Source organism: Schistosoma haematobium, chromosome ZW (genome assembly GCF_000699445.3).
Source record: "Schistosoma haematobium chromosome ZW, whole genome shotgun sequence".
NCBI classification, from domain to species: Eukaryota; Metazoa; Platyhelminthes; class Trematoda; order Strigeidida; family Schistosomatidae; genus Schistosoma; species Schistosoma haematobium.
This window is the reverse complement of record NC_067195.1, coordinates 72,491,180-72,512,903: the sequence shown is the minus strand read 5'-3', so window position 1 is coordinate 72,512,903 and position 21,724 is coordinate 72,491,180. Positions and strand designations below refer to the sequence as shown.

The window sequence follows — 21,724 nt, the reverse complement described above, 5'->3', positions numbered from 1 at the left end:
CTCGTTTGCTGTTGTGCATTCAGCTTCTATTTTGACTTTCTCTGTTTTTTCTCGACTATTGTTAATTGCTGCCTTCTTGTTCTCCCTTTCTTGAATCTTGTCTAGGGTTTCAGTAGAGATTCATTTCTTATGATGATGCTTCTTGAGGCCCAGCACCTGTCATTTTGTAGTTAGTGCTGCTTTGATATTATTCTAATTATCCTCCATCGTAGTTCCTTCTTTCAATAGATCCTGTAAGGCTTGGAACCTGTTTTTGAGTTATCTTGAATTGGTTGAGTTTGTTAATATCTCGTAGGAAGGCTGTATTGAACCTTTGTAGTGCTGTTTGTCCAGTTGTCCAGTTCTTCTTTTTAACTTCAGATTCATCTTGGTCACAACTGGTTAGTGATCTGAAGCTGTGTCAGCCCCTCTCCTGGTTCTCATGTCTTCGATTGTCCTTCGAAATTTTTTATTGATACAAATATGATCCATCTGGCTCTCTGTGGTGTGATCCGGTGAGACCCACGTAACATTGTGTATGCGTTTATGTGGGAATATTGTGCCGCCTATGACCAATTTGTTGAATGCACACAGATTTGCAAATCTTTCCCCATTTTCGTTTCTCTCTCCCAGTCCATGTCGTCCCATGATATCTTCATATCCGGTGTTATCTATTCCGACTTTGGCGTGTAGGTCTCTCATCAAGATGATGAGATACTTTCTTGGGCATTTCGCTATGATTGATTGCAGCCTCTCATAGAACTGATCTTTATGGTCATCGTTGCTTTTATTGGTGGGTGCATAACACTGGGTAACATTAATCGTGATTCCCTCCTTTTTTTTGAATGATGCTTTGATGATTCTGGATCCGTGAGATTCCCATCCTACAATTGCATTTCGTGCTTCTTTGGACACATTAGAGCAACTCCCTGAGTGTGTGGGGCATTTTCCTCTTCATGACTGGGGTATAGCAGCATCCCTCTCGTATCTAGCCTCTGTTGTCCAGCTTGAGTCCAATGGGTTTCGCTGATTCCCAGTACTACCAAGTTGTATCTCCTCATTTCTGTTGCTATTTGACTGGTCTTCCTGGTCTCTCACATTGTCCTGATGTTCGATGTGCCTATGTCAATTGTTGCTCTGGTTGTTAGAAGGGGCATCGCCCTCGTGAATTCGGAGGAATCTCGACTTTCATCATGAGGCGTCATAATTCTTCCTTGAACTCCCATGGCAGAGTTTAAATTGTTTAATTTTTTTATTATGGTTGGCGTGTTTTTTTATCGAGTTAGTTTTCTGCGGGATAGGGTTGGTGAATCCATGCTCAACCCTCCTCCTGTACTCGGGCTTGAGACCGTCAATAACTCTAGAAGAGCTACAGGTGGAGTTCTGTATTCTATAATCTAAATTTTTGAAGCAAAATGTGCTTTCGTTGTATGTCTGTTAAGTTAGTTACATGAATTAAAGGTACTCTTACAATCTTTTTTATGACTAAATGTACGTACAATAATGGGGAAAAGGTGAAATTGTAATGATGATAAATTATCGACGTGATTAGGAATAGAATAATAAGGCTTTCTGTTTTCATGAAAGATAGGTGAATACCATCGATCTTAGTCCTTTTTCCAACAATAACATGATTTTGCAGAAATCATTACCAGTAAGCTTACATTGTCGACACACCGAACAACTGGTCACCTATGTCATGTTTTAGTGTAATAACTTTCTTCAGTCTTCATTATTAGAAGACATGTAATATCACGGCAACTTGAGACTAATTAATTATTATACACATTTTCAGGTTTCGTATTATGTATAAGATGTTTTTCATTTACGACGTAAATACTATTAACATAGATTTCAAAATGATTTCGATTTCAATTGTTTATAATTACAATGTTAATAAATCTGTTTCTAGTCTTGAAGTTTCATGTCTGAAGTAATTACATCTCCCAGTACCGAAATCACGATATTAAAGAGACATCTAAAAGTCTTTGTTAAGAATATAATTTGTGACTGTACATGGAATAGTTCTTCATTGTACATTTTTAATAACACTTCTAGTATATTTATACAGTGACTAATTAATGGGATATTTATGTTCGAAATATCTGAGAAAATATTAGTAAATAAATAAACGAACTGAAACTATATAAGTCAAGATGAAGAACAGTAAAATAAATAGTGCGATGAAAAGTAAGGTTAATAGTTGGTTTTAAAAAATTAGCAAAACAGGTAGACAAAAGCATTTCTTAAAGTTTATATATATAATGTATATTATTAATTTACTTCATAGTGACCTCATTCTCTACATATTTACTTTCTGTAGTTACAGAAGACTTAGCTGTTTCCTCACTAATGAATGCTGAAAGCAGTGGGAGAACTTCAATTCTTTTGAGTGATATTGTACTTGGGTTAATAGATTTGGGATTTGATGTCTCAGGTCTTAATGAAATCCCCCGTAAACGCATGTACAGAGGATGTAAAGAACGTATGTTGACAATTTTTTTCACCTACTTGTAAAGTCAGTTCCCGTAGCTTTGAAGTTTATCACTTTGAGTAGCCTTGTTTTTCAGATACTTATGGAGGACATAATTTGTCGTTAGTTGTCTGTAGTCTAAAATCACTAGTGAGTATCAAAAGCAGTTTACTGTTAAACTTATATTTGTAAGCATAGTATGCATTGATATCGAAAATGTAGCACATAAACGTGGTATTTTACTGTTGACTGGAAATATCTAAAGTATATATCTGGGGAGTAGCCCCCTAAGATAACCACCTGCTTCGGTTTGGGCACCCGGGCAGTATCACAGCCCACACACAAATGATGAACTCTCTATGTCTATGGAAACTACTTTTCTCGCTTCGAAAAACAATCAAATGATTCAAATTATTATCATTACTATTATTGTCATTATTATTATTATTACTATTATTATTATTATTATTATTAATTATTTATTATTATTATTATTATTTACCACATTATTCACCCTCTTTTATACTTATACAGTGGCTCGTCTTTGGTAGAAATTCGACTGTATCTAAACGTTCTCGAGTCACTGTTCGGTTGAAAATTGCATGTTTCCACTGAATACGAGGACTGAAGCAGTTTTTCTGAAACCACGTGCGCCATTCAAACTGGCTGCCTTCAACGTTCGCACACTTATGCAGGTTGGACAACAGATAGGGCTGACTATGTCTTTGGAAAGTCTTCATATCGATGTCTGCTGTCTATCCGAGACCCGTACTCAAGACTCTGGTGAAGTACTACAAATTCGCTCTACATCTGTCACTTCAAAAAGCTTGTTTTACGTGCGCTTTTCCGGGGACCCTGTGGCATCTTCGTCTGGTCTTGCTGGCGTTGGTGTCGCACTAAGCGCTAGAGCTGAGGGAGCACTAATCGATTGGATCCCCATTAACAGTCGGTTATATGTTGTTAGATTAGAAAGTTCCATCAAAGTGAGAAGAAATCGGCGTGAGAAACGATGTCTTTTCGTCATCTCCGCTTATGCCCCGACAGATTACAGCCCGTATGCAATCAAGGATGAGTTTTACCACCAGTTATCTGTTCTTCTCCAGAAAGTGCGTTCGACAGATATTGTAGTACTAGCCGGAGACTTGAATGCTCAGGTCGGGCGTCTAGGCACAGAAGAGAGTCGTTTAGGTGGTCGATGGGGACCTGTTGGTCGCAGGTCAGATAACGGGGACCGTCTACTGCAACTTTGCACAGACCACAACCTGTTTCTGGCTAGCACTAACTTTCGGCACAGTCATCGCCGATGTGCCACCTGGCGTCCTCCATCTGCACCCCAATCCTAAACTCAGATTGATCACATTGCGATCAGCTACCGCTGGCGTGGTTGTGTACAAGACTGCCGCTCCTTTTGGAGTACCTATCTGGACTCTGACCATGCCTTGGTCTGCGCCAATCTTACCTTACTTTTCAGTGGACAACGAAGTGACCGCCACCAACGGATTGATGTTAGCAAGCTGGTTGCAACTTCTGTTGCAAGTAAGTATCGATTTGAGCTAGCCTCTAGGCTAGCTACCACTCCACCGAAAAGTATAGATGAGCATTGGTTGCAATTGCAAGAAGCCATGAAAATGGCGAGTAAAGTCACTTGTGGGTTCGCGAAACGTCCCGCTTATAAGTACTGGGTTTCTTCTGGTTCCTTACAACTCATTGAAGCCCGTCGGTCTACTCCGGGTGACCGTGAGTTTGACCACAAACGAAGGATGTTACGTAATGAAATTGGGCAAAGCTTGCGTGAGCACTGAGAAGCCTGGTGGTCGAAGCGTGCTAATGAGCTGGAAGCAGCAGCTGCACCTGGTAACTACCGGAAGCTCTTCCAACTCATCCGAGCCACTGGCAGCAAGAAGTCTGGTGTGAGTGAAACAATCTGCGAGGATGATGGGATGCCAATCACTAACATCCATCGACGTCTTGGACGATGGGTAGAATTCTTCGAAGGGCAGTCCAACTGGCCTGTTGCTCTGGCAACATCGGTCAGACTGTCCTGCCCTCCATGGCCGGTAACGACTGGTCCACCAATTGAGGCGGAAGTCTGCAAGGAACTCCAACTCTTGAAGCGCTACAAATCACCAGGCCGAGATGACTTACCTCCGGCCCTTTTTAAAGATGGTGGTGACTTTCTGACTGAGGAACTGACTGTGTTGTTTACAAAGTTCTGGGAACTAGAGAGTGTTCCGACGTCCTGGAACGAGTCGATAGTTATCCCTATCTTTAAAAAGGGTTCACGTCCTTATTGTAACAACCATCGGGGTATAGGTCTACTTACGATGTAGTCCAAACTATTGGCTTCTGTCATACTTCGTAGGTTTTTCAAAACCAAAGAAAGATTGACTCGCGAGGAGCAGGCTGGTTTTCGTTCTGGTCGACGATGTATTGATCATATCTTCACCCTCCGTCAAATGTTAGAACACCGTCATACTTATCACAGGCCAACAATCGTAGTGTTTCTTGACATTAGGGCTGCCTTCGATTCGTTGGACAGGACTGTTCTCTGGGGTTGTCTATTGAATATAAGGGTGTGCCTGGGAAGTTTATTAACATCCTGAAGGCCCTATATACAAACACCTCAGGCAGAGTGAGGGCATACAACCACCTCTCTCCATTGTTCCATTCAAGCAGTGGGGTTAGACAGGGTTGCCCAATCTCACCATTCCTCTTCAACTTGGCCATCGACGACATTCTGGAAACAGATCTGATGGATGTAAGCAATAGAGGTGTGGATCTGTTGCCTGGAGAAAGACTTCTCGACCTTGAGTATTCGCATGATATTGTCTTACTGTGCGATAATGCCCAACTCATGCAATCCGCACTTAATCAGTTGGCAATCAGTGTCCATAGGTATGGTATGTGCTTTGCACCTTCGAAGTGCAAAGTACTTCTACAAGACTGGCAGGATCCTAATCCTGTACTCACCCTGAATGGTGAGCAGATAGAAGTAGTCGAGAAGTTCGTGTATCTAGGTAGCTATATAAGTGCTGGTGGTGGCGTGAGTGATGAGGTCAATGCACGTATAGTGAAAGCCAGAGCGGCTTATGCCAATCTGGGCCATCTTTGGCGCATTCGTCATGTCAGTCTGGCTGTAAAGGGTCGGATCTACAACGCGTCGGTGAGAGCAGTTTTGCTCTATGATTGGGAAACCTGACCTCTCCGAGTTGAGGATGTTAGACGACTCTCTGTGTTTGATCATCGCTGTCTCCGAAGGATTGCTGACATTCAGTGGCAACACCATGTTGGTAATGCAGAGGTTCGGCATCGTGTGTTCGGGCACAGAGATGATAATTCAATTGGTGTCACCATCTTGAAACACCGACTTCGGTGGCTTGGACATGTTCTCCGAATGTCGTCCCAGAGAATTCTACATCGTGCATTATTTGCCGACTGTGGGATTGGTTGGAGAAAGCGGAGAGGTGGTCAGTACATGACATGGTGTCGTGGCATGAAAGAAAGCTGCAAAGGACTGGCTTCTGTTGGTCCTTCACGACTCCCTGGTTGGGGTCTGAGAGATGGTGCTACACAGTGGCTAGAGACGTTATCAGATATGGCTCAGAATAGAAGCCAGTGGCGATCCTGCTGTAACCTTCTTTTACTTTCTTCATAAAATGTGGTTGTGTCCCCCTTACCTGAAAGATTTCTTCCGATTGTACCTTTCCGTTCCCTCATTACTACCACACTAACTTACACCAATCTCTTCGTCATAGTTCTCTTTTTCTTTTGCGCTCCTTAGCTTTTTTTCTATTTCTCCTCGAATTCTCATTGTTTTGTGTGGCGCATATATATTGGCGCTCTCTTGTACCAATATTCATATGTTCAAATAAATAAATAAATATATCTGATGTAATTCAGGTTGAATGCAGCATCATAATTAATTATTGACAATTGTCCTTGTAAAGTCTAACGAGACTACCTGACTGCTTAAATTGAAGTAAGCGTGGAGGGCTTCAAGTGTTTTAATTGCTAATCCATTCACTATATATTTTGGTCAAGTTGTACATTTATCTCTCTTTTTGGGACGAGTAGTTTTATAACTATTAAGAAGTTAGTGGAATATCTGATTCCTCTCTTACGAAACGTAAAAAAATAAGAATATATGTTTTGTTGTAGAAAAACTTAATGCTAAATTATTAGTTCTTCTCTATGATATTTTTATTACTGTTATATAACCTGAAGTGTCTTTTGCGCTTAGCGGAATATTTTAAAGCTAAAGACTATTCATATACAAACTTTTTCTGTCTAGTCATTCAAATTCGTAATAGATTGACATGCTCAGACAGTTCTCAAAAACATTTGGAGGATAAAACAGTCTCATCGGTGAAAAAATTATGTACAAAATATTAATTATTTCATAAAATAGTCAAGAAATGGTGGTTCATATAACATCAAATATTAAGTTGAAATATCACTACCATGAGATGATGGAGATTTGTAGCTCAGGTGGATGACTTTAGTGGAGTTTTGTTCTCTCAACTGGATGGTTTGGTCGTAGAGCTTTTATCGTTATTCTGAACGACATCATCAACACAAGCTTCAGGTAGAAGTGAAGTGTTCGGATTTCTCCATACACAAATCACAGTTTGTCCTGTAGACCTCGATCTTGATCGGTTATTGTTGAGCTTTAACCTGTCATTTTTTACCTCGTTATTTTGGTTGTATCTCCCATTGATTTGATTCTTGGTCCTATATTTGCCCATAATTTTTCTTATTGGTTGATAGATTGGGTCAATCTCAATGTGTTTGTTCATTGCTGATTGACCTGAGTGCTAAGCTTCTAAAAATTCCCTAGTGTTTTTAGAATTGTCTCTATCCAAGATCTCAACATTTTCCCAGTCGAATGTGTCCACAATTGTCCACTTAGATTGATATAGGCGAGGATGTATCATAGCGTTTGACCGCTAATTCATGTTTGTGTAGGCGAAGATGAAGAGGGCGTCCTCTTTGTCCGATGTAGTGTTTTTCGCAGTTGGAAAAATTTATTTTATAGATGGTGCTTGGTTTTTCTTTTGTCAATTCGTCCTCTGGTTTGTATAGGATTGGCCGAAGTGATTTTGTTGGCTTGTGTGTTACACCTACTCCAAAAGGCTTTAACAGTCTCATTTTAATTCCTAATATGCCTTTTACATATGCTAGGATGATCCGTTTGTTGGTTTCTGTACTTGATTTTGTTTCTACTTACGCGTTCGGTTAGTAATTTTTGATAAAGTTGATCGGGTAGCCGTTCGTTTGAAAGATAGTCTTTAGATATTTTTCTTCATTTTTTCCGCGCTGCAAGTATGTTGCAGTGTGTCCTCACTTTCTTGAACAAAGTTTGTTCGCAGTTGATTTTTCGAGCTTTTGGATTGTTCCTAATGTAATTGAGAATTTGATCTGTATGGGTCGGCTTCTAATATACTGGAGTCTCTGGTTTTGCTGTATGGGTTCTAGTGATTAATTGTTATGCTCGTTAAACTTGAATGCTACTACTGATTCGTCTTACTCGGAACGGAACGAAGAATCAAGGATTCAGAGACTCGATAGGCTATACTGGTCCGTTGTCCCCGACTCAGCTAACTCGATCCAGAAGTCTTGGTAAGATGTAGAAAGTGTATTCTACAGACAACCAGAAGATACCAGGTCCATCAAGCACACAAATCAAGCGTATTTATACAAAATATATATAATCGATATTGCCATGGAAGTTTTTAAACATTTAATCGATAAGTTCGTCAATCGACTATGTGCGTGGGTGGTAAGAAATGTCCAAGCATACATCTGCATACAAGCTCCACAAGATAAAGTTACAAAATATGAGTTTTGTGGATCTATCATCCCCAACACTCCTCCCCTTTATAATAGCGTGCGTTCCTGGGGTCGACCTGCATCTTGACTGTTGCTCGCCGCTGTCGGAGAGGCCACCGTCTGGAGCGCGTTTCCGATTGTTGTTTAGGTTTTCTTGTGGTGGAGCTGCCGGTAATTTGAATGTGTCTATCAGGATCTCAAGGGGAATATTTGCTTCGGTTGATGGGCGGTCTGGGGCTAGCCGTTTGCGTAACTGGCTCCGATGGCGTTGCCACCTGTCACTGCCTACCTCAACTTCGTACATGACTCGGCCAACTCTTCTGATCACTCGCGCTTCCGTCCATGGACCATGGGTTGGTCTGTAGTCACGGGCAAACACAGGACATCCCACTTCGTACGTGGATTGCTTTTCAAACCTTGTCCGTTCTGGTGTCGGTGCATTACTTGGATGCATCAGGCTGTGGATCGTCTTCAGTCTTCTTCCCATGAGGATCTCTGCCGGGGACTTTCGCTCCGGCAACGTCTCATTTGGTGTTGTTCGGTATACATATAAGAAATTTCGCGACGCGTCCGCTGGCGTCCCCTCCCTTTTGACTTAGCCAAAGCTCTTTTAAACGTATCCACAAACCTTTCTGCTTGCCCATTCGACTGCGGGTGGTATGTTGGCGACCGAAAGTGCTTTATGGCTAGCCGTTGACAGAATGACTGGAATTGGCTGGAGGTGAACTGTGAACCGTTGTCAGATATAATGGCATCCGGTATACCATTTCGGGAGAAAATTTCTGTGAGGATTTGTATTGTTTTAGTCGTCGTTGGCGGTATTATAGGGTTGATTTCTGGCCATTTCGAAGGGGCGTCGACTAAAACTAGATACATGGTTCCGTTAATCGGGCCTGCAAAGTCGACGTGTATCCTGGACCAAGGATGATCAGGTAATGGTCATGAAACTGGTGGAACTTTGGCGTTCACCTTTGCCGCTTGCTGACACCGCATACATTTTCCAACCAATTCTGTTATATGTTGATCCATTAGCGGCCAATATGCATGACTCCTGGTTATGGATTTCATTCGTCTAACCCCGGATGACCAAGGTGGAACTGTTTTAGCACTTTTGCACGAAGGGATTTTGGCACAACCACTCTTTCTCCGAACATCAAGCAGTCGTTTACAACACATAGCGAACCCCGCCGCTGATACAGCTGCTTCATGTCACCATCAAACTTCTTAGACGGCCAACCGTTGGTGACATAGCTCATAGTCATCTTGATGATGGGGTCGCTCTTAGAAGCATTTTGTACGTCTGTTGCAGATACCGGCAAAGCTCGTATTGCGGTCGTCATATAACATTCGGCGTGATCTTCCGCTAGCAGAGAAGCGATTACCGTGTTTTCCTCAGCCGTCAACTGGTCACTAATGAGTCGTGATAAGGCATCCACCTGACCGAATTGTTGAGTGCGTCGGTACTGGATCTCGAAATCATACCCCAAGAGTGCTAAGGCCCATCTTTGAAGACGATTTGCAGAATGAGCTGGAATGCCAGATTCCGACCCGAATATTGTGAGTAAAACCTTGTGACCTATGAGAAGCGTGAATCTCCGACCGTACAGGAACTTGTGGAAACGGCGCACAGCAAACACAAGCGCAAGAGCTTCTTTTTCTATCTGGCTGTATTTTTTCTGCTGAGGTTAGTGTGCGGGATGCATGCATAACGGCTTTTTCTGACGCATCCGAAAACTGATGTGAGATAACAGCGCCTAGGCCATACGCTGAAGCGTCTACCGCTACGATGATCGGCATGGCTGGATCGTCGTGTGTTAAACAGCGATTCCGAACTAATAATGGAATTCAGTTTACAAAATGCAGCGTCACACTGTTTAGTCCAGTTCCAAGAGCTGTTCTTCTGCAGTAAGCTATTCAGTGGAGCGCGAATATCATGCGTCGATGGAACGAACGCTGAGTAATAGCTGACAAGTCCCAGGAAGGAACGTAGTGCCGAGACATTAATGGGAGTGGGCATCAGTTTGATAGGTCGGATATTCTCAGGATCCGGTCTGCGGCCGTCGGCATCGAAAACGAACCCCAAGTACTTTACCGACTGCAAATAAAACTGGCATTTCTCTGAGCGTAACCGGAACCCGTTGTCACTGATACATTGCAATACCAATGTCGTCCGTTCTCGTAGCTGTTCTAATGTCGTCGCTACAATTAAAATGTCATCCAGATAAGCCGCGACACCCGAGATACCTGATACGATGGTATCCACTAATTGCTCGGAAATAGATGGGGTAGTTTTGACCTCGAAAGGTAGATGGTTATACTGGAACAAACCACGATGGGTATTGATAGTTAGCAGCTCTCTTGATGCTTCATCTACTTCCACTTGCAAATAAGCATAAGCTAGATCCAGTTTAGCGAAAAACCTTCCCCATCCAGCATGGTAAATAGGTCTGCGGGAACAGGCAGGGGATAATGATGTTGTTCCAGAGCTGCATTGAGACCTGTTGAAAAGTCAGCACATATACGTATCATGCCGTTGGCCTTCTTGATAACATTTATAGGTGCTGTTCATGCAGAGTAGGAGCGGGAGTAATAACTCCTTATTGTTGAAGGCGATTCAATTCTTCATCTACTGTTTGTAATGTTGCATAAGGCACAGGTCTCTTTGGATGAAAAGCAGGCTTAGCCCCAGTTTTCAATCGATGTGTTGCTTTAATGGCAGAGCACCGACCCAATCCAGGTTGGAAAATAGTTGAAAACTCCGTCATTCAGTTCCTCGTATATGCTTCCACATCATGTGGTTGTTGTCGTAGTTGGGGTTGTGATACCAGGTTGCATATGGTATTCAACGGAACATCAGCTAAATTTTACTGATCGAACCAGTCTAAACCGAGTAAGTTGAGATCAGCTGGCGTTATGTAACATACCCCAACAAACGCCGAATCACGGAAAGTAACTGTACCTTCCATTTGTCCTAGCAGGTGAAGGTAATTACCACACGCAGTACAAGGCTTTCGCATTGTACGCTGCAAGTTTGGGCTGCCCATTTTGGTTCAAATCTTACGTGAGAGGATAGTGACATCTGAAGCAGTATCTATCTGCAATCTAGATGAATGCCCATTAATATTAATAGTAATAAATTTTCTCTCACCTGGTGATGAGCTTTGACACGAAGATACTAAGCTCAATGAATTGGTGCGGGATGTAGGAAGGGTCTTTTTGGTATTTCTGGATTGACTTGAATTCTTCTTCCTCAGACAAAACCCATCCTTATGACCGATAACCTTACACTTCTTGCATCTATGTTGCTTAAATGGGCAGTTTCGAACGTAGTGCCATGCACCTTATTGCCAGCAAGGAGTAGGGGAACTTGCTTTAGTCTGTCGTCCCGAGCTGGAGTGGGATGAACTTGATGAGACAGGGACCTATTTGTTTTTGTAAGGTGTCTGTTGCATCGCTCGTACTTCAGATCGGCTAGACCCACCACTCTGGACCATAGAAGTGTCTCGTTGCAGATTAATGAGACGTTGATATCCATTAGCTATATCACTCAGGGTGATTTTCGGCTCTTGATCCAACCGACTCAGTAGCCTTGTTCGTAAGTCACTAAACTTTTGATGCTGCAGGCTGCAAATGAGGATCAGGGCTTTAAACTGATCTTCAGTCAAAGACTTTAGCCGGAAGCGTTCGCATTCACGGTTGACGACGCCCACATGCGTAAGAAAATCATCATCTTTGTTCATAGTTAGCATCAAGCATCGATAACGAGTATTAAACAGTGACGAGTTATCGCCAAAATGTTGGCTTAATGTCTGAACTGTGTTTGCAAATGATCGGTCACGTGGGTTCAAAAGCAGGATCAGATTGCAATACTTGTCCAGCTCAGTTGCACCCAATTTACGAAGTAGCAGCCGCACTTTCCAAGCATCATCTTGATTGGCGAAATCAAATTTAAATAGATCTTCATAACGCCTGAACCACATCTCAAAAGTAACATTAGCATCAGGATCGTAATGGAATTCAGCTATACTATTTGCGATGTCATCTACTGATGGTGCCGTGGTTGAACTAGACGTGCTTGGTTGTGAGGGAGGCGTAACCTTGGTCTCCGTCAACATTTGTATCAATTTCAGCTACTGCCCAAGTAACAGTTCAAGTTTGGAAGGGTCCATAATTGAAAAATCACCGTCGCCAAATTGTTATGTTCGTTAGCTTGAATGCTACTACTGATTCGTCTTACTCGGAACGGAACGAAGAATCAAGGATTCAGAGACTCGATAGGCTATACTGGTCCGTTGTCCCCGACTCAGCTAACTCGATCCAGAAGTCTTGGTAAGATGTAGAAAGTGTATTCTACAGACAACCAGAAGATACCAGGTCCATCAAGCACACAAATCAAGCGTATTTATACAAAATATATATAATCGATATTGCCATGGAAGTTTTTAAACATTTAATCGATAAGTTCGTCAATCGACTATGTGCGTGGGTGGTAAGAAATGTCCAAGCATACATCTGCATACAAGCTCCACAAGATAAAGTTACAAAATATGAGTTTTGTGGATCTAACGTCTCCAATAGGTCTAAAGTATACAGTTGTAAATGGAAGTCTTTTACATTTAAGACAATAAACCGGACATTTAGTCTGGCGAATTGCGCGTTACCCGAAATGACAAACTACAGCAGAATAAATTAACAATAGGGATGGCCGAAGAGTCGAAATAATAGTAATGTTAATGACAGCGCGAATGATTAAACAATGGGAATAAAAATCAAAAAGAAGTTATGTGTGAAGATCTGTTGAAACCCAAGTACTACGTTAGTATAAATTCTATACATCTGTGTTACTGTAAACAATCCTAAAACGAGTCATGCAATATTACCAATCACTGATTACGATAATTTGGCATACCACAACCTCATAGTCTGCACCTACCATAATGAATCAGAACAGGTCAGTAACTTTATAGAGAGATGACACGTCTTAGTCCAACCAATTCCCAACATTTTCCAAACCCACTCCAACATCAGTCAATATTACCCATCGAGGTAGGCAACGGTCAAGCACATGTAGAACATGCCCCAATCACCTCAACTGATCAATATTTAGTCTCACTAACCTATTTGCCCAGAACCCTACCCTTATCCTCAATATTCTTTATTTGATTTTTCGACCATATGAGACCGATGCCTAGGAATACATCTATAGTCAGGTAATTGCAAACTGCACGTCTACTTTTATAGGTCATGCTTCACAGGCGTAGTAATATACAGAGAACTGCTGTGTAGCATACTTTGTCTTTGGTTGGCGGATGGTCATTTCATCTACACGCCTCAAAACTAGAATTCTTCGCTGCACTAGTGTCAACGCTTAAAACTGTCGGAATAAGTGAAGAAACTAAACAGGAAATAAGACAAACCATAGTACCGCTAACTCGACGAAAAAAGACCAGCACCCAACTAACTTCATAAGAACAAAAAGTCCTTAAAGAAACTCAGAACTACAGATGTTCTCATAGTCCCAGCGAACAAAGGATGCACTACAGTGATTATGGACAAAGAAGATTACATCAGGGAAGCCGAAAAAATACTTGAGGATAAAAGCGTATACAAATCAATGGGCACAAGTCCAGCCGAAAGGTTAGACAGCCAAATCTCAAGGACTTAAGACAAGCTTGTCAAAGCAGGAAAAATATCAAAGCAATAACATTGCATGACTCGTTTTAGGATTGTTTACAGTAACACAGATGTATAGAATTTATACTAACGTAGTACTTGGGTTTCAACAGATCTTCACACATAACTTCTTTTTTGATTTTTATTCCCATTGTTTAATCATTCGCGCTGTCATTAACATTACTATTATTTCGACTCTTCGGCCATCCCTATTGTTAATTTATTCTGCTGTAGTTTGTCATTTCGGATAACGCGCAATTCGCCAGACTAAATGTCCGGTTTATTGTCTTAAATGTAAAAGACTTCCATTTACAACTGTATACTTTAGACCTATTGGAGACGTTAGATCCACAAAACTCATATTTTGTAACTTTATCTTGTGGAGCTTGTATGCAGATGTATGCTTGGACATTTCTTACCACCCACGCACATAGTCGATTGACGAACTTATCGATTAAATGTTTAAAAACTTCCATGGCAATATCGATTATATATATTTTGTATAAATACGCTTGATTTGTGTGCTTGATGGACCTGGTATCTTCTGGTTGTCTGTAGAATACACTTTCTACATCTTACCAAGACTTCTGGATCGAGTTAGCTGAGTCGGGGACAACGGACCAGTATAGCCTATCGAGTCTCTGAATCCTTGATTCTTCGTTCCGTTCCGAGTAAGACGAATCAGTAGTAGCATTCAAGCTAACGAACATAACAATTTGGCGACGGTGATTTTTCAATTATGGACCCTTCCAAACTTGAACTGTTACTTGGGCAGTAGCTGAAATTGATACAAATGTTGACGGAGACCAAGGTTACGCCTCCCTCACAACCAAGCACGTCTAGTTCAACCACGGCACCATCAGTAGATGACATCGCAAATAGTATAGCTGAATTCCATTACGATCCTGATGCTAATGTTACTTTTGAGATGTGGTTCAGGCGTTATGAAGATCTATTTAAATTTGATTTCGCCAATCAAGATGATGCTTGGAAAGTGCGGCTGCTACTTCGTAAATTGGGTGCAACTGAGCTGGACAAGTATTGCAATCTGATCCTGCTTTTGAACCCACGTGACCGATCATTTGCAAACACAGTTCAGACATTAAGCCAACATTTTGGCGATAACTCGTCACTGTTTAATACTCGTTATCGATGCTTGATGCTAACTATGAACAAAGATGATGATTTTCTTACGCATGTGGGCGTCGTCAACCGTGAATGCGAACGCTTCCGGCTAAAGTCTTTGACTGAAGATCAGTTTAAAGCCCTGATCCTCATTTGCAGCCTGCAGCATCAAAAGTTTAGTGACTTACGAACAAGGCTACTGAGTCGGTTGGATCAAGAGCCGAAAATCACCCTGAGTGATATAGCTAATGGATATCAACGTCTCATTAATCTGCAACGAGACACTTCTATGGTCCAGAGTGGTGGGTCTAGCCGATCTGAAGTACGAGCGATGCAACAGACACCTTACAAAAACAAATAGGTCCCTGTCTCATCAAGTTCATCCCACTCCAGCTCGGGACGACAGACTAAAGCAAGTTCCCCTACTCCTTGCTGGCAATAAGGTGCATGGCACTACGTTCGAAACTGCCCATTTAAGCAACATAGATGCAAGAAGTGTAAGGTTATCGGTCATAAGGATGGGTTTTGTCTGAGGAAGAAGAATTCAAGTCAATCCAGAAATACCAAAAAGACCCTTCCTACATCCCGCACCAATTCATTGAGCTTAGTATCTTCGTGTCAAAGCTCATCACCAGGTGAGAGAAAATTTATTACTATTAATATTAATGGGCATTCATCTAGATTGCAGATAGATACTGCTTCAGATGTCACTATCCTCTCACGTAAGATTTGAACCAAAATGGGCAGCCCAAACTTGCAGCGTACAATGCGAAAGCCTTGTACTGCGTGTGGTAATTACCTTCACCTGCTAGGACAAATGGAAGGTACAGTTACTTTCCGTGATTCGGCGTTTGTTGGGGTATGTTACATAACGCCAGCTGATCTCAACTTACTCGGTTTAGACTGGTTCGATCAGTAAAATTTAGCTGATGTTCCGTTGAATACCATATGCAACCTGGTATCACAACCCCAACTACGACAACAACCACATGATGTGGAAGCATATACGAGGAACTGAATGACGGAGTTTTCAACTATTTTCCAACCTGGATTGGGTCGGTGCTCTGCCATTAAAGCAACACATCGATTGAAAACTGGGGCTAAGCCTGCTTTTCATCCAAAGAGACCTGTGCCTTATGCAACATTACAAACAGTAGATGAAGAATTGAATCGCCTTCAACAATAAGGAGTTATTACTCCCGCTCCTACTCTGCATGAACAGCACCTATAAATGTTATCAAGAAGGCCAACGGCATGATACGTATATGTGCTGACTTTTCAACAGGTCTCAATGCAGCTCTGGAACAACATCATTATCCCCTGCCTGTTCCCGCAGACCTATTTACCATGCTGGATGGGGGAAGGTTTTCGCTAAACTGGATCTAGCTTATGCTTATTTGCAAGTGGAAGTAGATGAAGCATCAAGAGAGCTGCTAACTATCAATACCCATCGTGGTTTGTTCCAGTATAACCATCTACCTTTCGAGGTCAAAACTACCCCATCTATTTCCGAGCAATTAGTGGATACCATCGTATCAGGTATCTCGGGTGTCGCGGCTTATCTGGATGACATTTTAATTGTAGCGACGACATTAGAACAGCTACGAGAACGGACGACATTGGTATTGCAATGTATCAGTGACAACGGGTTCCGGTTACACTCAGAGAAATGCCAGTTTTATTTGCAGTCGGTAAAGTACTTGGGGTTCGTTTTCGATGCCGACGGCCGCAGACCGGATCCTGAGAATATCCGACCTATCAAACTGATGCCCACTCCCATTAATGTCTCGGCACTACGTTCCTTCCTGGGACTTGTCAGCTATTACTCAGCGTTCGTTCCATCGACGCATGATATTCGCGCTCCACTGAATAGCTTACTGCAGAAGAACAGCTCTTGGAACTGGACTAAACAGTGTGACGCTGCATTTTGTAAACTGAATTCCATTATTAGTTCGGAATCGCTGTTAACACACGACGATCCAGCCATGCCGATCATCGTAGCGGTAGACGCTTCAGCGTATGGCCTAGGCGCTGTTATCTCACATCAGTTTTCGGATGCGTCAGAAAAAGCCGTTATGCATGCATCCCGCACACTAACCTCAGCAGAAAAAATACAGCCAGATAGAAAAAGAAGCTCTTGCGCTTGTGTTTGCTGTGCGCCGTTTCCACAAGTTCCTGTACGGTCGGAGATTCACGCTTCTCATAGGTCACAAGGTTTTACTCACAATATTCGGGTCGGAATCTGGCATTCCAGCTCATTCTGCAAATCGTCTTCAAAGATGGGCCTTAGCACTCTTGGGGTATGATTTCGAGATCCAGTACCGACGCACTCAACAATTCGGTCAGGTGGATGCCTTATCACGACTCATTAGTGACCAGTTGACGGCTGAGGAAAACACGGTAATCGCTTCTCTGCTAGCGGAAGATCACGCCGAATGTTATATGACGACCGCAATACGAGCTTTGCCGGTATCTGCAACAGACGTACAAAATGCTTCTAAGAGCGACCCCATCATCAAGATGACTATGAGCTATGTCACCAACGGTTGGCCGTCTAAGAAGTTTGATGGTGACATGAAGCAGCTGTATCAGCGGCGGGGTTCGCTATGTGTTGTAAACGACTGCTTGATGTTCGGAGAAAGAGTGGTTGTGCCAAAATCCCTTCGTGCAAAAGTGCTAAAACAGTTCCACCTTGGTCATCCGGGGTTAGACGAATGAAATCCATAACCAGGAGTCATGCATATTGGCCGCTAATGGATCAACATATAACAGAATTGGTTGGAAAATGTATGCGGTGTCAGCAAGCGGCAAAGGTGAACGCCAAAGTTCCACCAGTTTCATGACCATTACCTGATCATCCTTGGTCCAGGATACACGTCGACTTTGCAGGCCCGATTAACGGAACCATGTATCTAGTTTTAGTCGACGCCCCTTCGAAATGGCCAGAAATCAACCCTATAATACCGCCAACGACGACTAAAACAATACAAATCCTCACAGAAATTTTCTCCCGAAATGGTATACCGGATGCCATTATATCTGACAACGGTTCACAGTTCACCTCCAGCCAATTCCAGTCATTCTGTCAACGGCTAGCCATAAAGCACTTTCGGTCGCCAACATACCACCCGCAGTCGAATGGGCAAGCAGAAAGGTTTGTGGATACGTTTAAAAGAGCTTTGGCTAAGTCAAAAGGGAGGGGACGCCAGCGGACGCGTCGCGAAATTTCTTATATGTATACCGAACAACACCAAATGAGACGTTGCCGGAGCGAAAGTCCCCAGCAGAGATCCTCATGGGAAGAAAACTGAAGACGATCCACAGCCTGATGCATCCAAGTAATGCACCGACACCAGAACGGACAAGGTTTGAAAAGCAATCCACGTACGAAGTGGGATGTCCTGTGTTTGCCCGTGACTACAGACCAACCCATGGTCCATGGACGGAAGCGCGAGTGATCAGAAGAGTTGGCCGAGTCATGTACGAAGTTGAGGTAGGCAGTGACAGGTGGCAACGCCATCGGAGCCAGTTACGCAAACGGCTAGCCCCAGACCGCCCATCAACCGAAGCAAATATTCCCCTTGAGATCCTGATAGACACATTCAAATTACCGGCAGCTCCACCACAAGAAAACCTAAACAACAATCGGAAACGCGCTCCAGACGGTGGCCTCTCCGACAGCGGCGAGCAACAGTCAAGATGCAGGTCGACCCCAGGAACGCACGCTATTATAAAGGGGAGGAGTGTTGGGGATGATAGATCCACAAAACTCATATTTTGTAACTTTATCTTGTGGAGCTTGTATGCAGATGTATGCTTGGACATTTCTTACCACCCACGCACATAGTCGATTGACGAACTTATCGATTAAATGTTTAAAAACTTCCATGGCAATATCGATTATATATATTTTGTATAAATACGCTTGATTTGTGTGCTTGATGGACCTGGTATCTTCTGGTTGTCTGTAGAATACACTTTCTACATCTTACCAAGACTTCTGGATCGAGTTAGCTGAGTCGGGGACAACGGACCAGTATAGCCTATCGAGTCTCTGAATCCTTGATTCTTCGTTCCGTTCCGAGTAAGACGAATCAGTAGTAGTATTCAAGTTTAACGAACATAAGAAGAGCCGACTCATTTGTGTATATTAAACAGTTGTTCAGTAATAGTTCGTCAAAAATAAGCAGGGGCAGTTCATATTTTAAAGGTTATGATCGTAATTTATTTTATTTTATTTGGAGATCTATCTGATGTTTATTTCTGTGATATTCGTTTATTTAGTTTAATCAATGGTTGAAGAAATATTTACCTTCCGTATTGAATTGGTATTATAATTTTCAGTCATCCATTTTAAACTGCAGATCGATACTTACCATAAGAACGTTTTTTTCTGGTGAAATTCATAGTGCAGAAGTTTATAGCTACAAATGTGGATATAACTTTCTGACTTATAATGCGTCACATCTCTCCTTAGCTTAATTAAAATCGTTAAGTCTTGATGTTTGATGCCCTTTTTCGTATCTTATATGAATTTTGCTGCCTATATTTCGAACTGAAAAAGGCTAAAGGTACTTTATGTTAATTGATTGAAGTGCTTTTATCACAGCTGGATCAAAGATTATTTGTAAAATGCCTGTTGTTTCTGTTATCCAATTTTGACTTGTTTTTCTTCAGGATAGAAAATTCCTAATCGCTAATGCACGTTGATTTTAATAATTACTTACATAAATATTTTGATTTTCAACGATTTTTATTGATGGCTGTTCTTTTATATCGTTCAGCTACTAGCATCGGAAGTTCTCCGAAGAAAGGTGTGGTATGTGCTGCAGTTTTGGGCCCAGGAGGAACAACCATTATTCCTCGACCCTTGTCATTGCGTCCTAATTGGTCGGGAAATCCACGTTTTGGTGGGATGGGATCCACATCCTTGTTAAATACGGGTGTAGCTCAAGGTATTTCAGATCATCTGTCATACTGTTTGCCACCTCCCGCTCCTGCACATTTACAACTTCCTATATTACCGGAACCTCACACTTTCCTAAATACACGTGTTAAACGAGCACCGATTGCTTCTGATCCGTCTTCATTACGCCGTCGTGTAGTTGAACAACGTCGTAAAGTTCAAGAGTCCTTAATTCGGTTTTTGGGTCGTGTTCAGCCTGTTCAATACCTATTTCCGGGTGATGCTGAATCGTTCATGTGTATGCTATTTCTCTTTCAACCAAATTTATATATATTTTTTCTAGTTACCTTTCTTACGATGACAAGTTTTTTGAAAGCATTAACAATTGTTACCATTGGGATGTAAATAAACAAAACAATATTACTTTTCAGTCATAATTCACATAAAAGCTGAAACGAAATAATATTGCACTTTGGAGTATTTCAGCAACATTTTAAATCATATTTGCTACCGGATACTAGTTTAGCCTATTTTCCTTTGAAGTACGTGCTAATGATATTGTCTACGAGGACAGTAGAAGTTGTGCAACCAAGCCATCCAACTCAGAGAACACAACATCTCCAACATTCTCACCCTGAGATACAAATAAACTCCATCATTTGGAAAATGTCATCATTAGTCTAACCATGGTAGTTTGTCAACCGAAATATTTACTTACAGAACAATGAAAACCAAATAATTAGGCGATATGTCACAAAATATGAAATTATGAAAAGAGGAAAATTTGATAGTAGCACAACATATGCTAAGTTTATTTCTAAGATATATCTGCTAGTATATGAAGTTACATAGTCGTCCAACTTTTGAAAATCTATTTTATTAATTAGGATTTCTAAAACAGATAATAATCCACTAAAACTATTCATGCGCCTCCAAAATTATTGCAAAAGAACATGCAGCAAACAGTCTGTCAGCAATAAATTGATAAATCCAAAATGTGGATTAAACAAAGAAGTATTTCATAATTAAATATGGTGTGGGGTACAAGAAGCTGTTCATTACCTAATTGATTACAATTCTGATTTGTATGATTTGTCACATGAAACACATAATCTGGTTGTAACATTATATGCAGTCAAATGATTCATTAAAATTAATTCCAAACACCGATTTCTTGTGCAATAGTAGTAATGGAAAAATAAATGTAAGTAATGCAATCTTTGAAGGTAAACAACAGTTGACCAACGATGGGATGGACCATAAAATTCGGTTTAAGGATTCGCATTTGCTTATCTAACTATATCTACGTTTTTGGGTAATCTACAATATTTATATATATAATGTTCGTGTTTATGTGTTTTTATAATGATATAACTTTAGAATAAGTAATATATTTTTTCGTTTCTATTTTATGGCATAAAATCAAAATCAACCATGTACAGTGATCACTCCAAAAGAATCACCTCGTCCATATCTGTCAGCACTACTTGCTAGTGTAACCAACGTCTGTGATATGAAAATGTCAATGACCGACAACAAAGATGACCAAAATCTTGTAAAGTCTAAGTCAAACGTTTTTGTAAACAGTAATTCTAATCAATCTCCTGAAACAAAAAATCCATTTTTATTAAAACCAAAATTTCCTGAATACTAACTAATACTGCGATTAGATATACACTTTGTACATATTCCTTTAATATTTTTAGATAAACCTCCATAATAAATTCTTTATAATTTTC

At 41.4% G+C, this 21,724-nt stretch overlaps 1 protein-coding gene across 2 annotated transcripts in view; it reads left to right on the top strand.

Annotated features, from left to right (window-relative positions):
• TAF8_1 (transcription initiation factor TFIID subunit 8) overlaps positions 1-21,724 on the top strand; it is a 27,111-nt gene extending 5,387 nt beyond the window's left edge. The window contains exons 2-4 of one of the 2 annotated variants that reach the window (XM_051212237.1): positions 2,303-2,464; positions 19,864-20,283; positions 21,428-21,724. In XM_051212237.1, coding sequence (XP_051072392.1) covers positions 2,303-2,464; positions 19,864-20,283; positions 21,428-21,639 — 794 coding nt within the window. In that variant the 3' untranslated portion in view covers positions 21,640-21,724. Of the gene's footprint in view, positions 1-2,302; positions 2,465-18,344; positions 21,190-21,427 lie in introns of those variants that run through there. The other variant, XM_051212238.1, reaches the window with a different exon arrangement.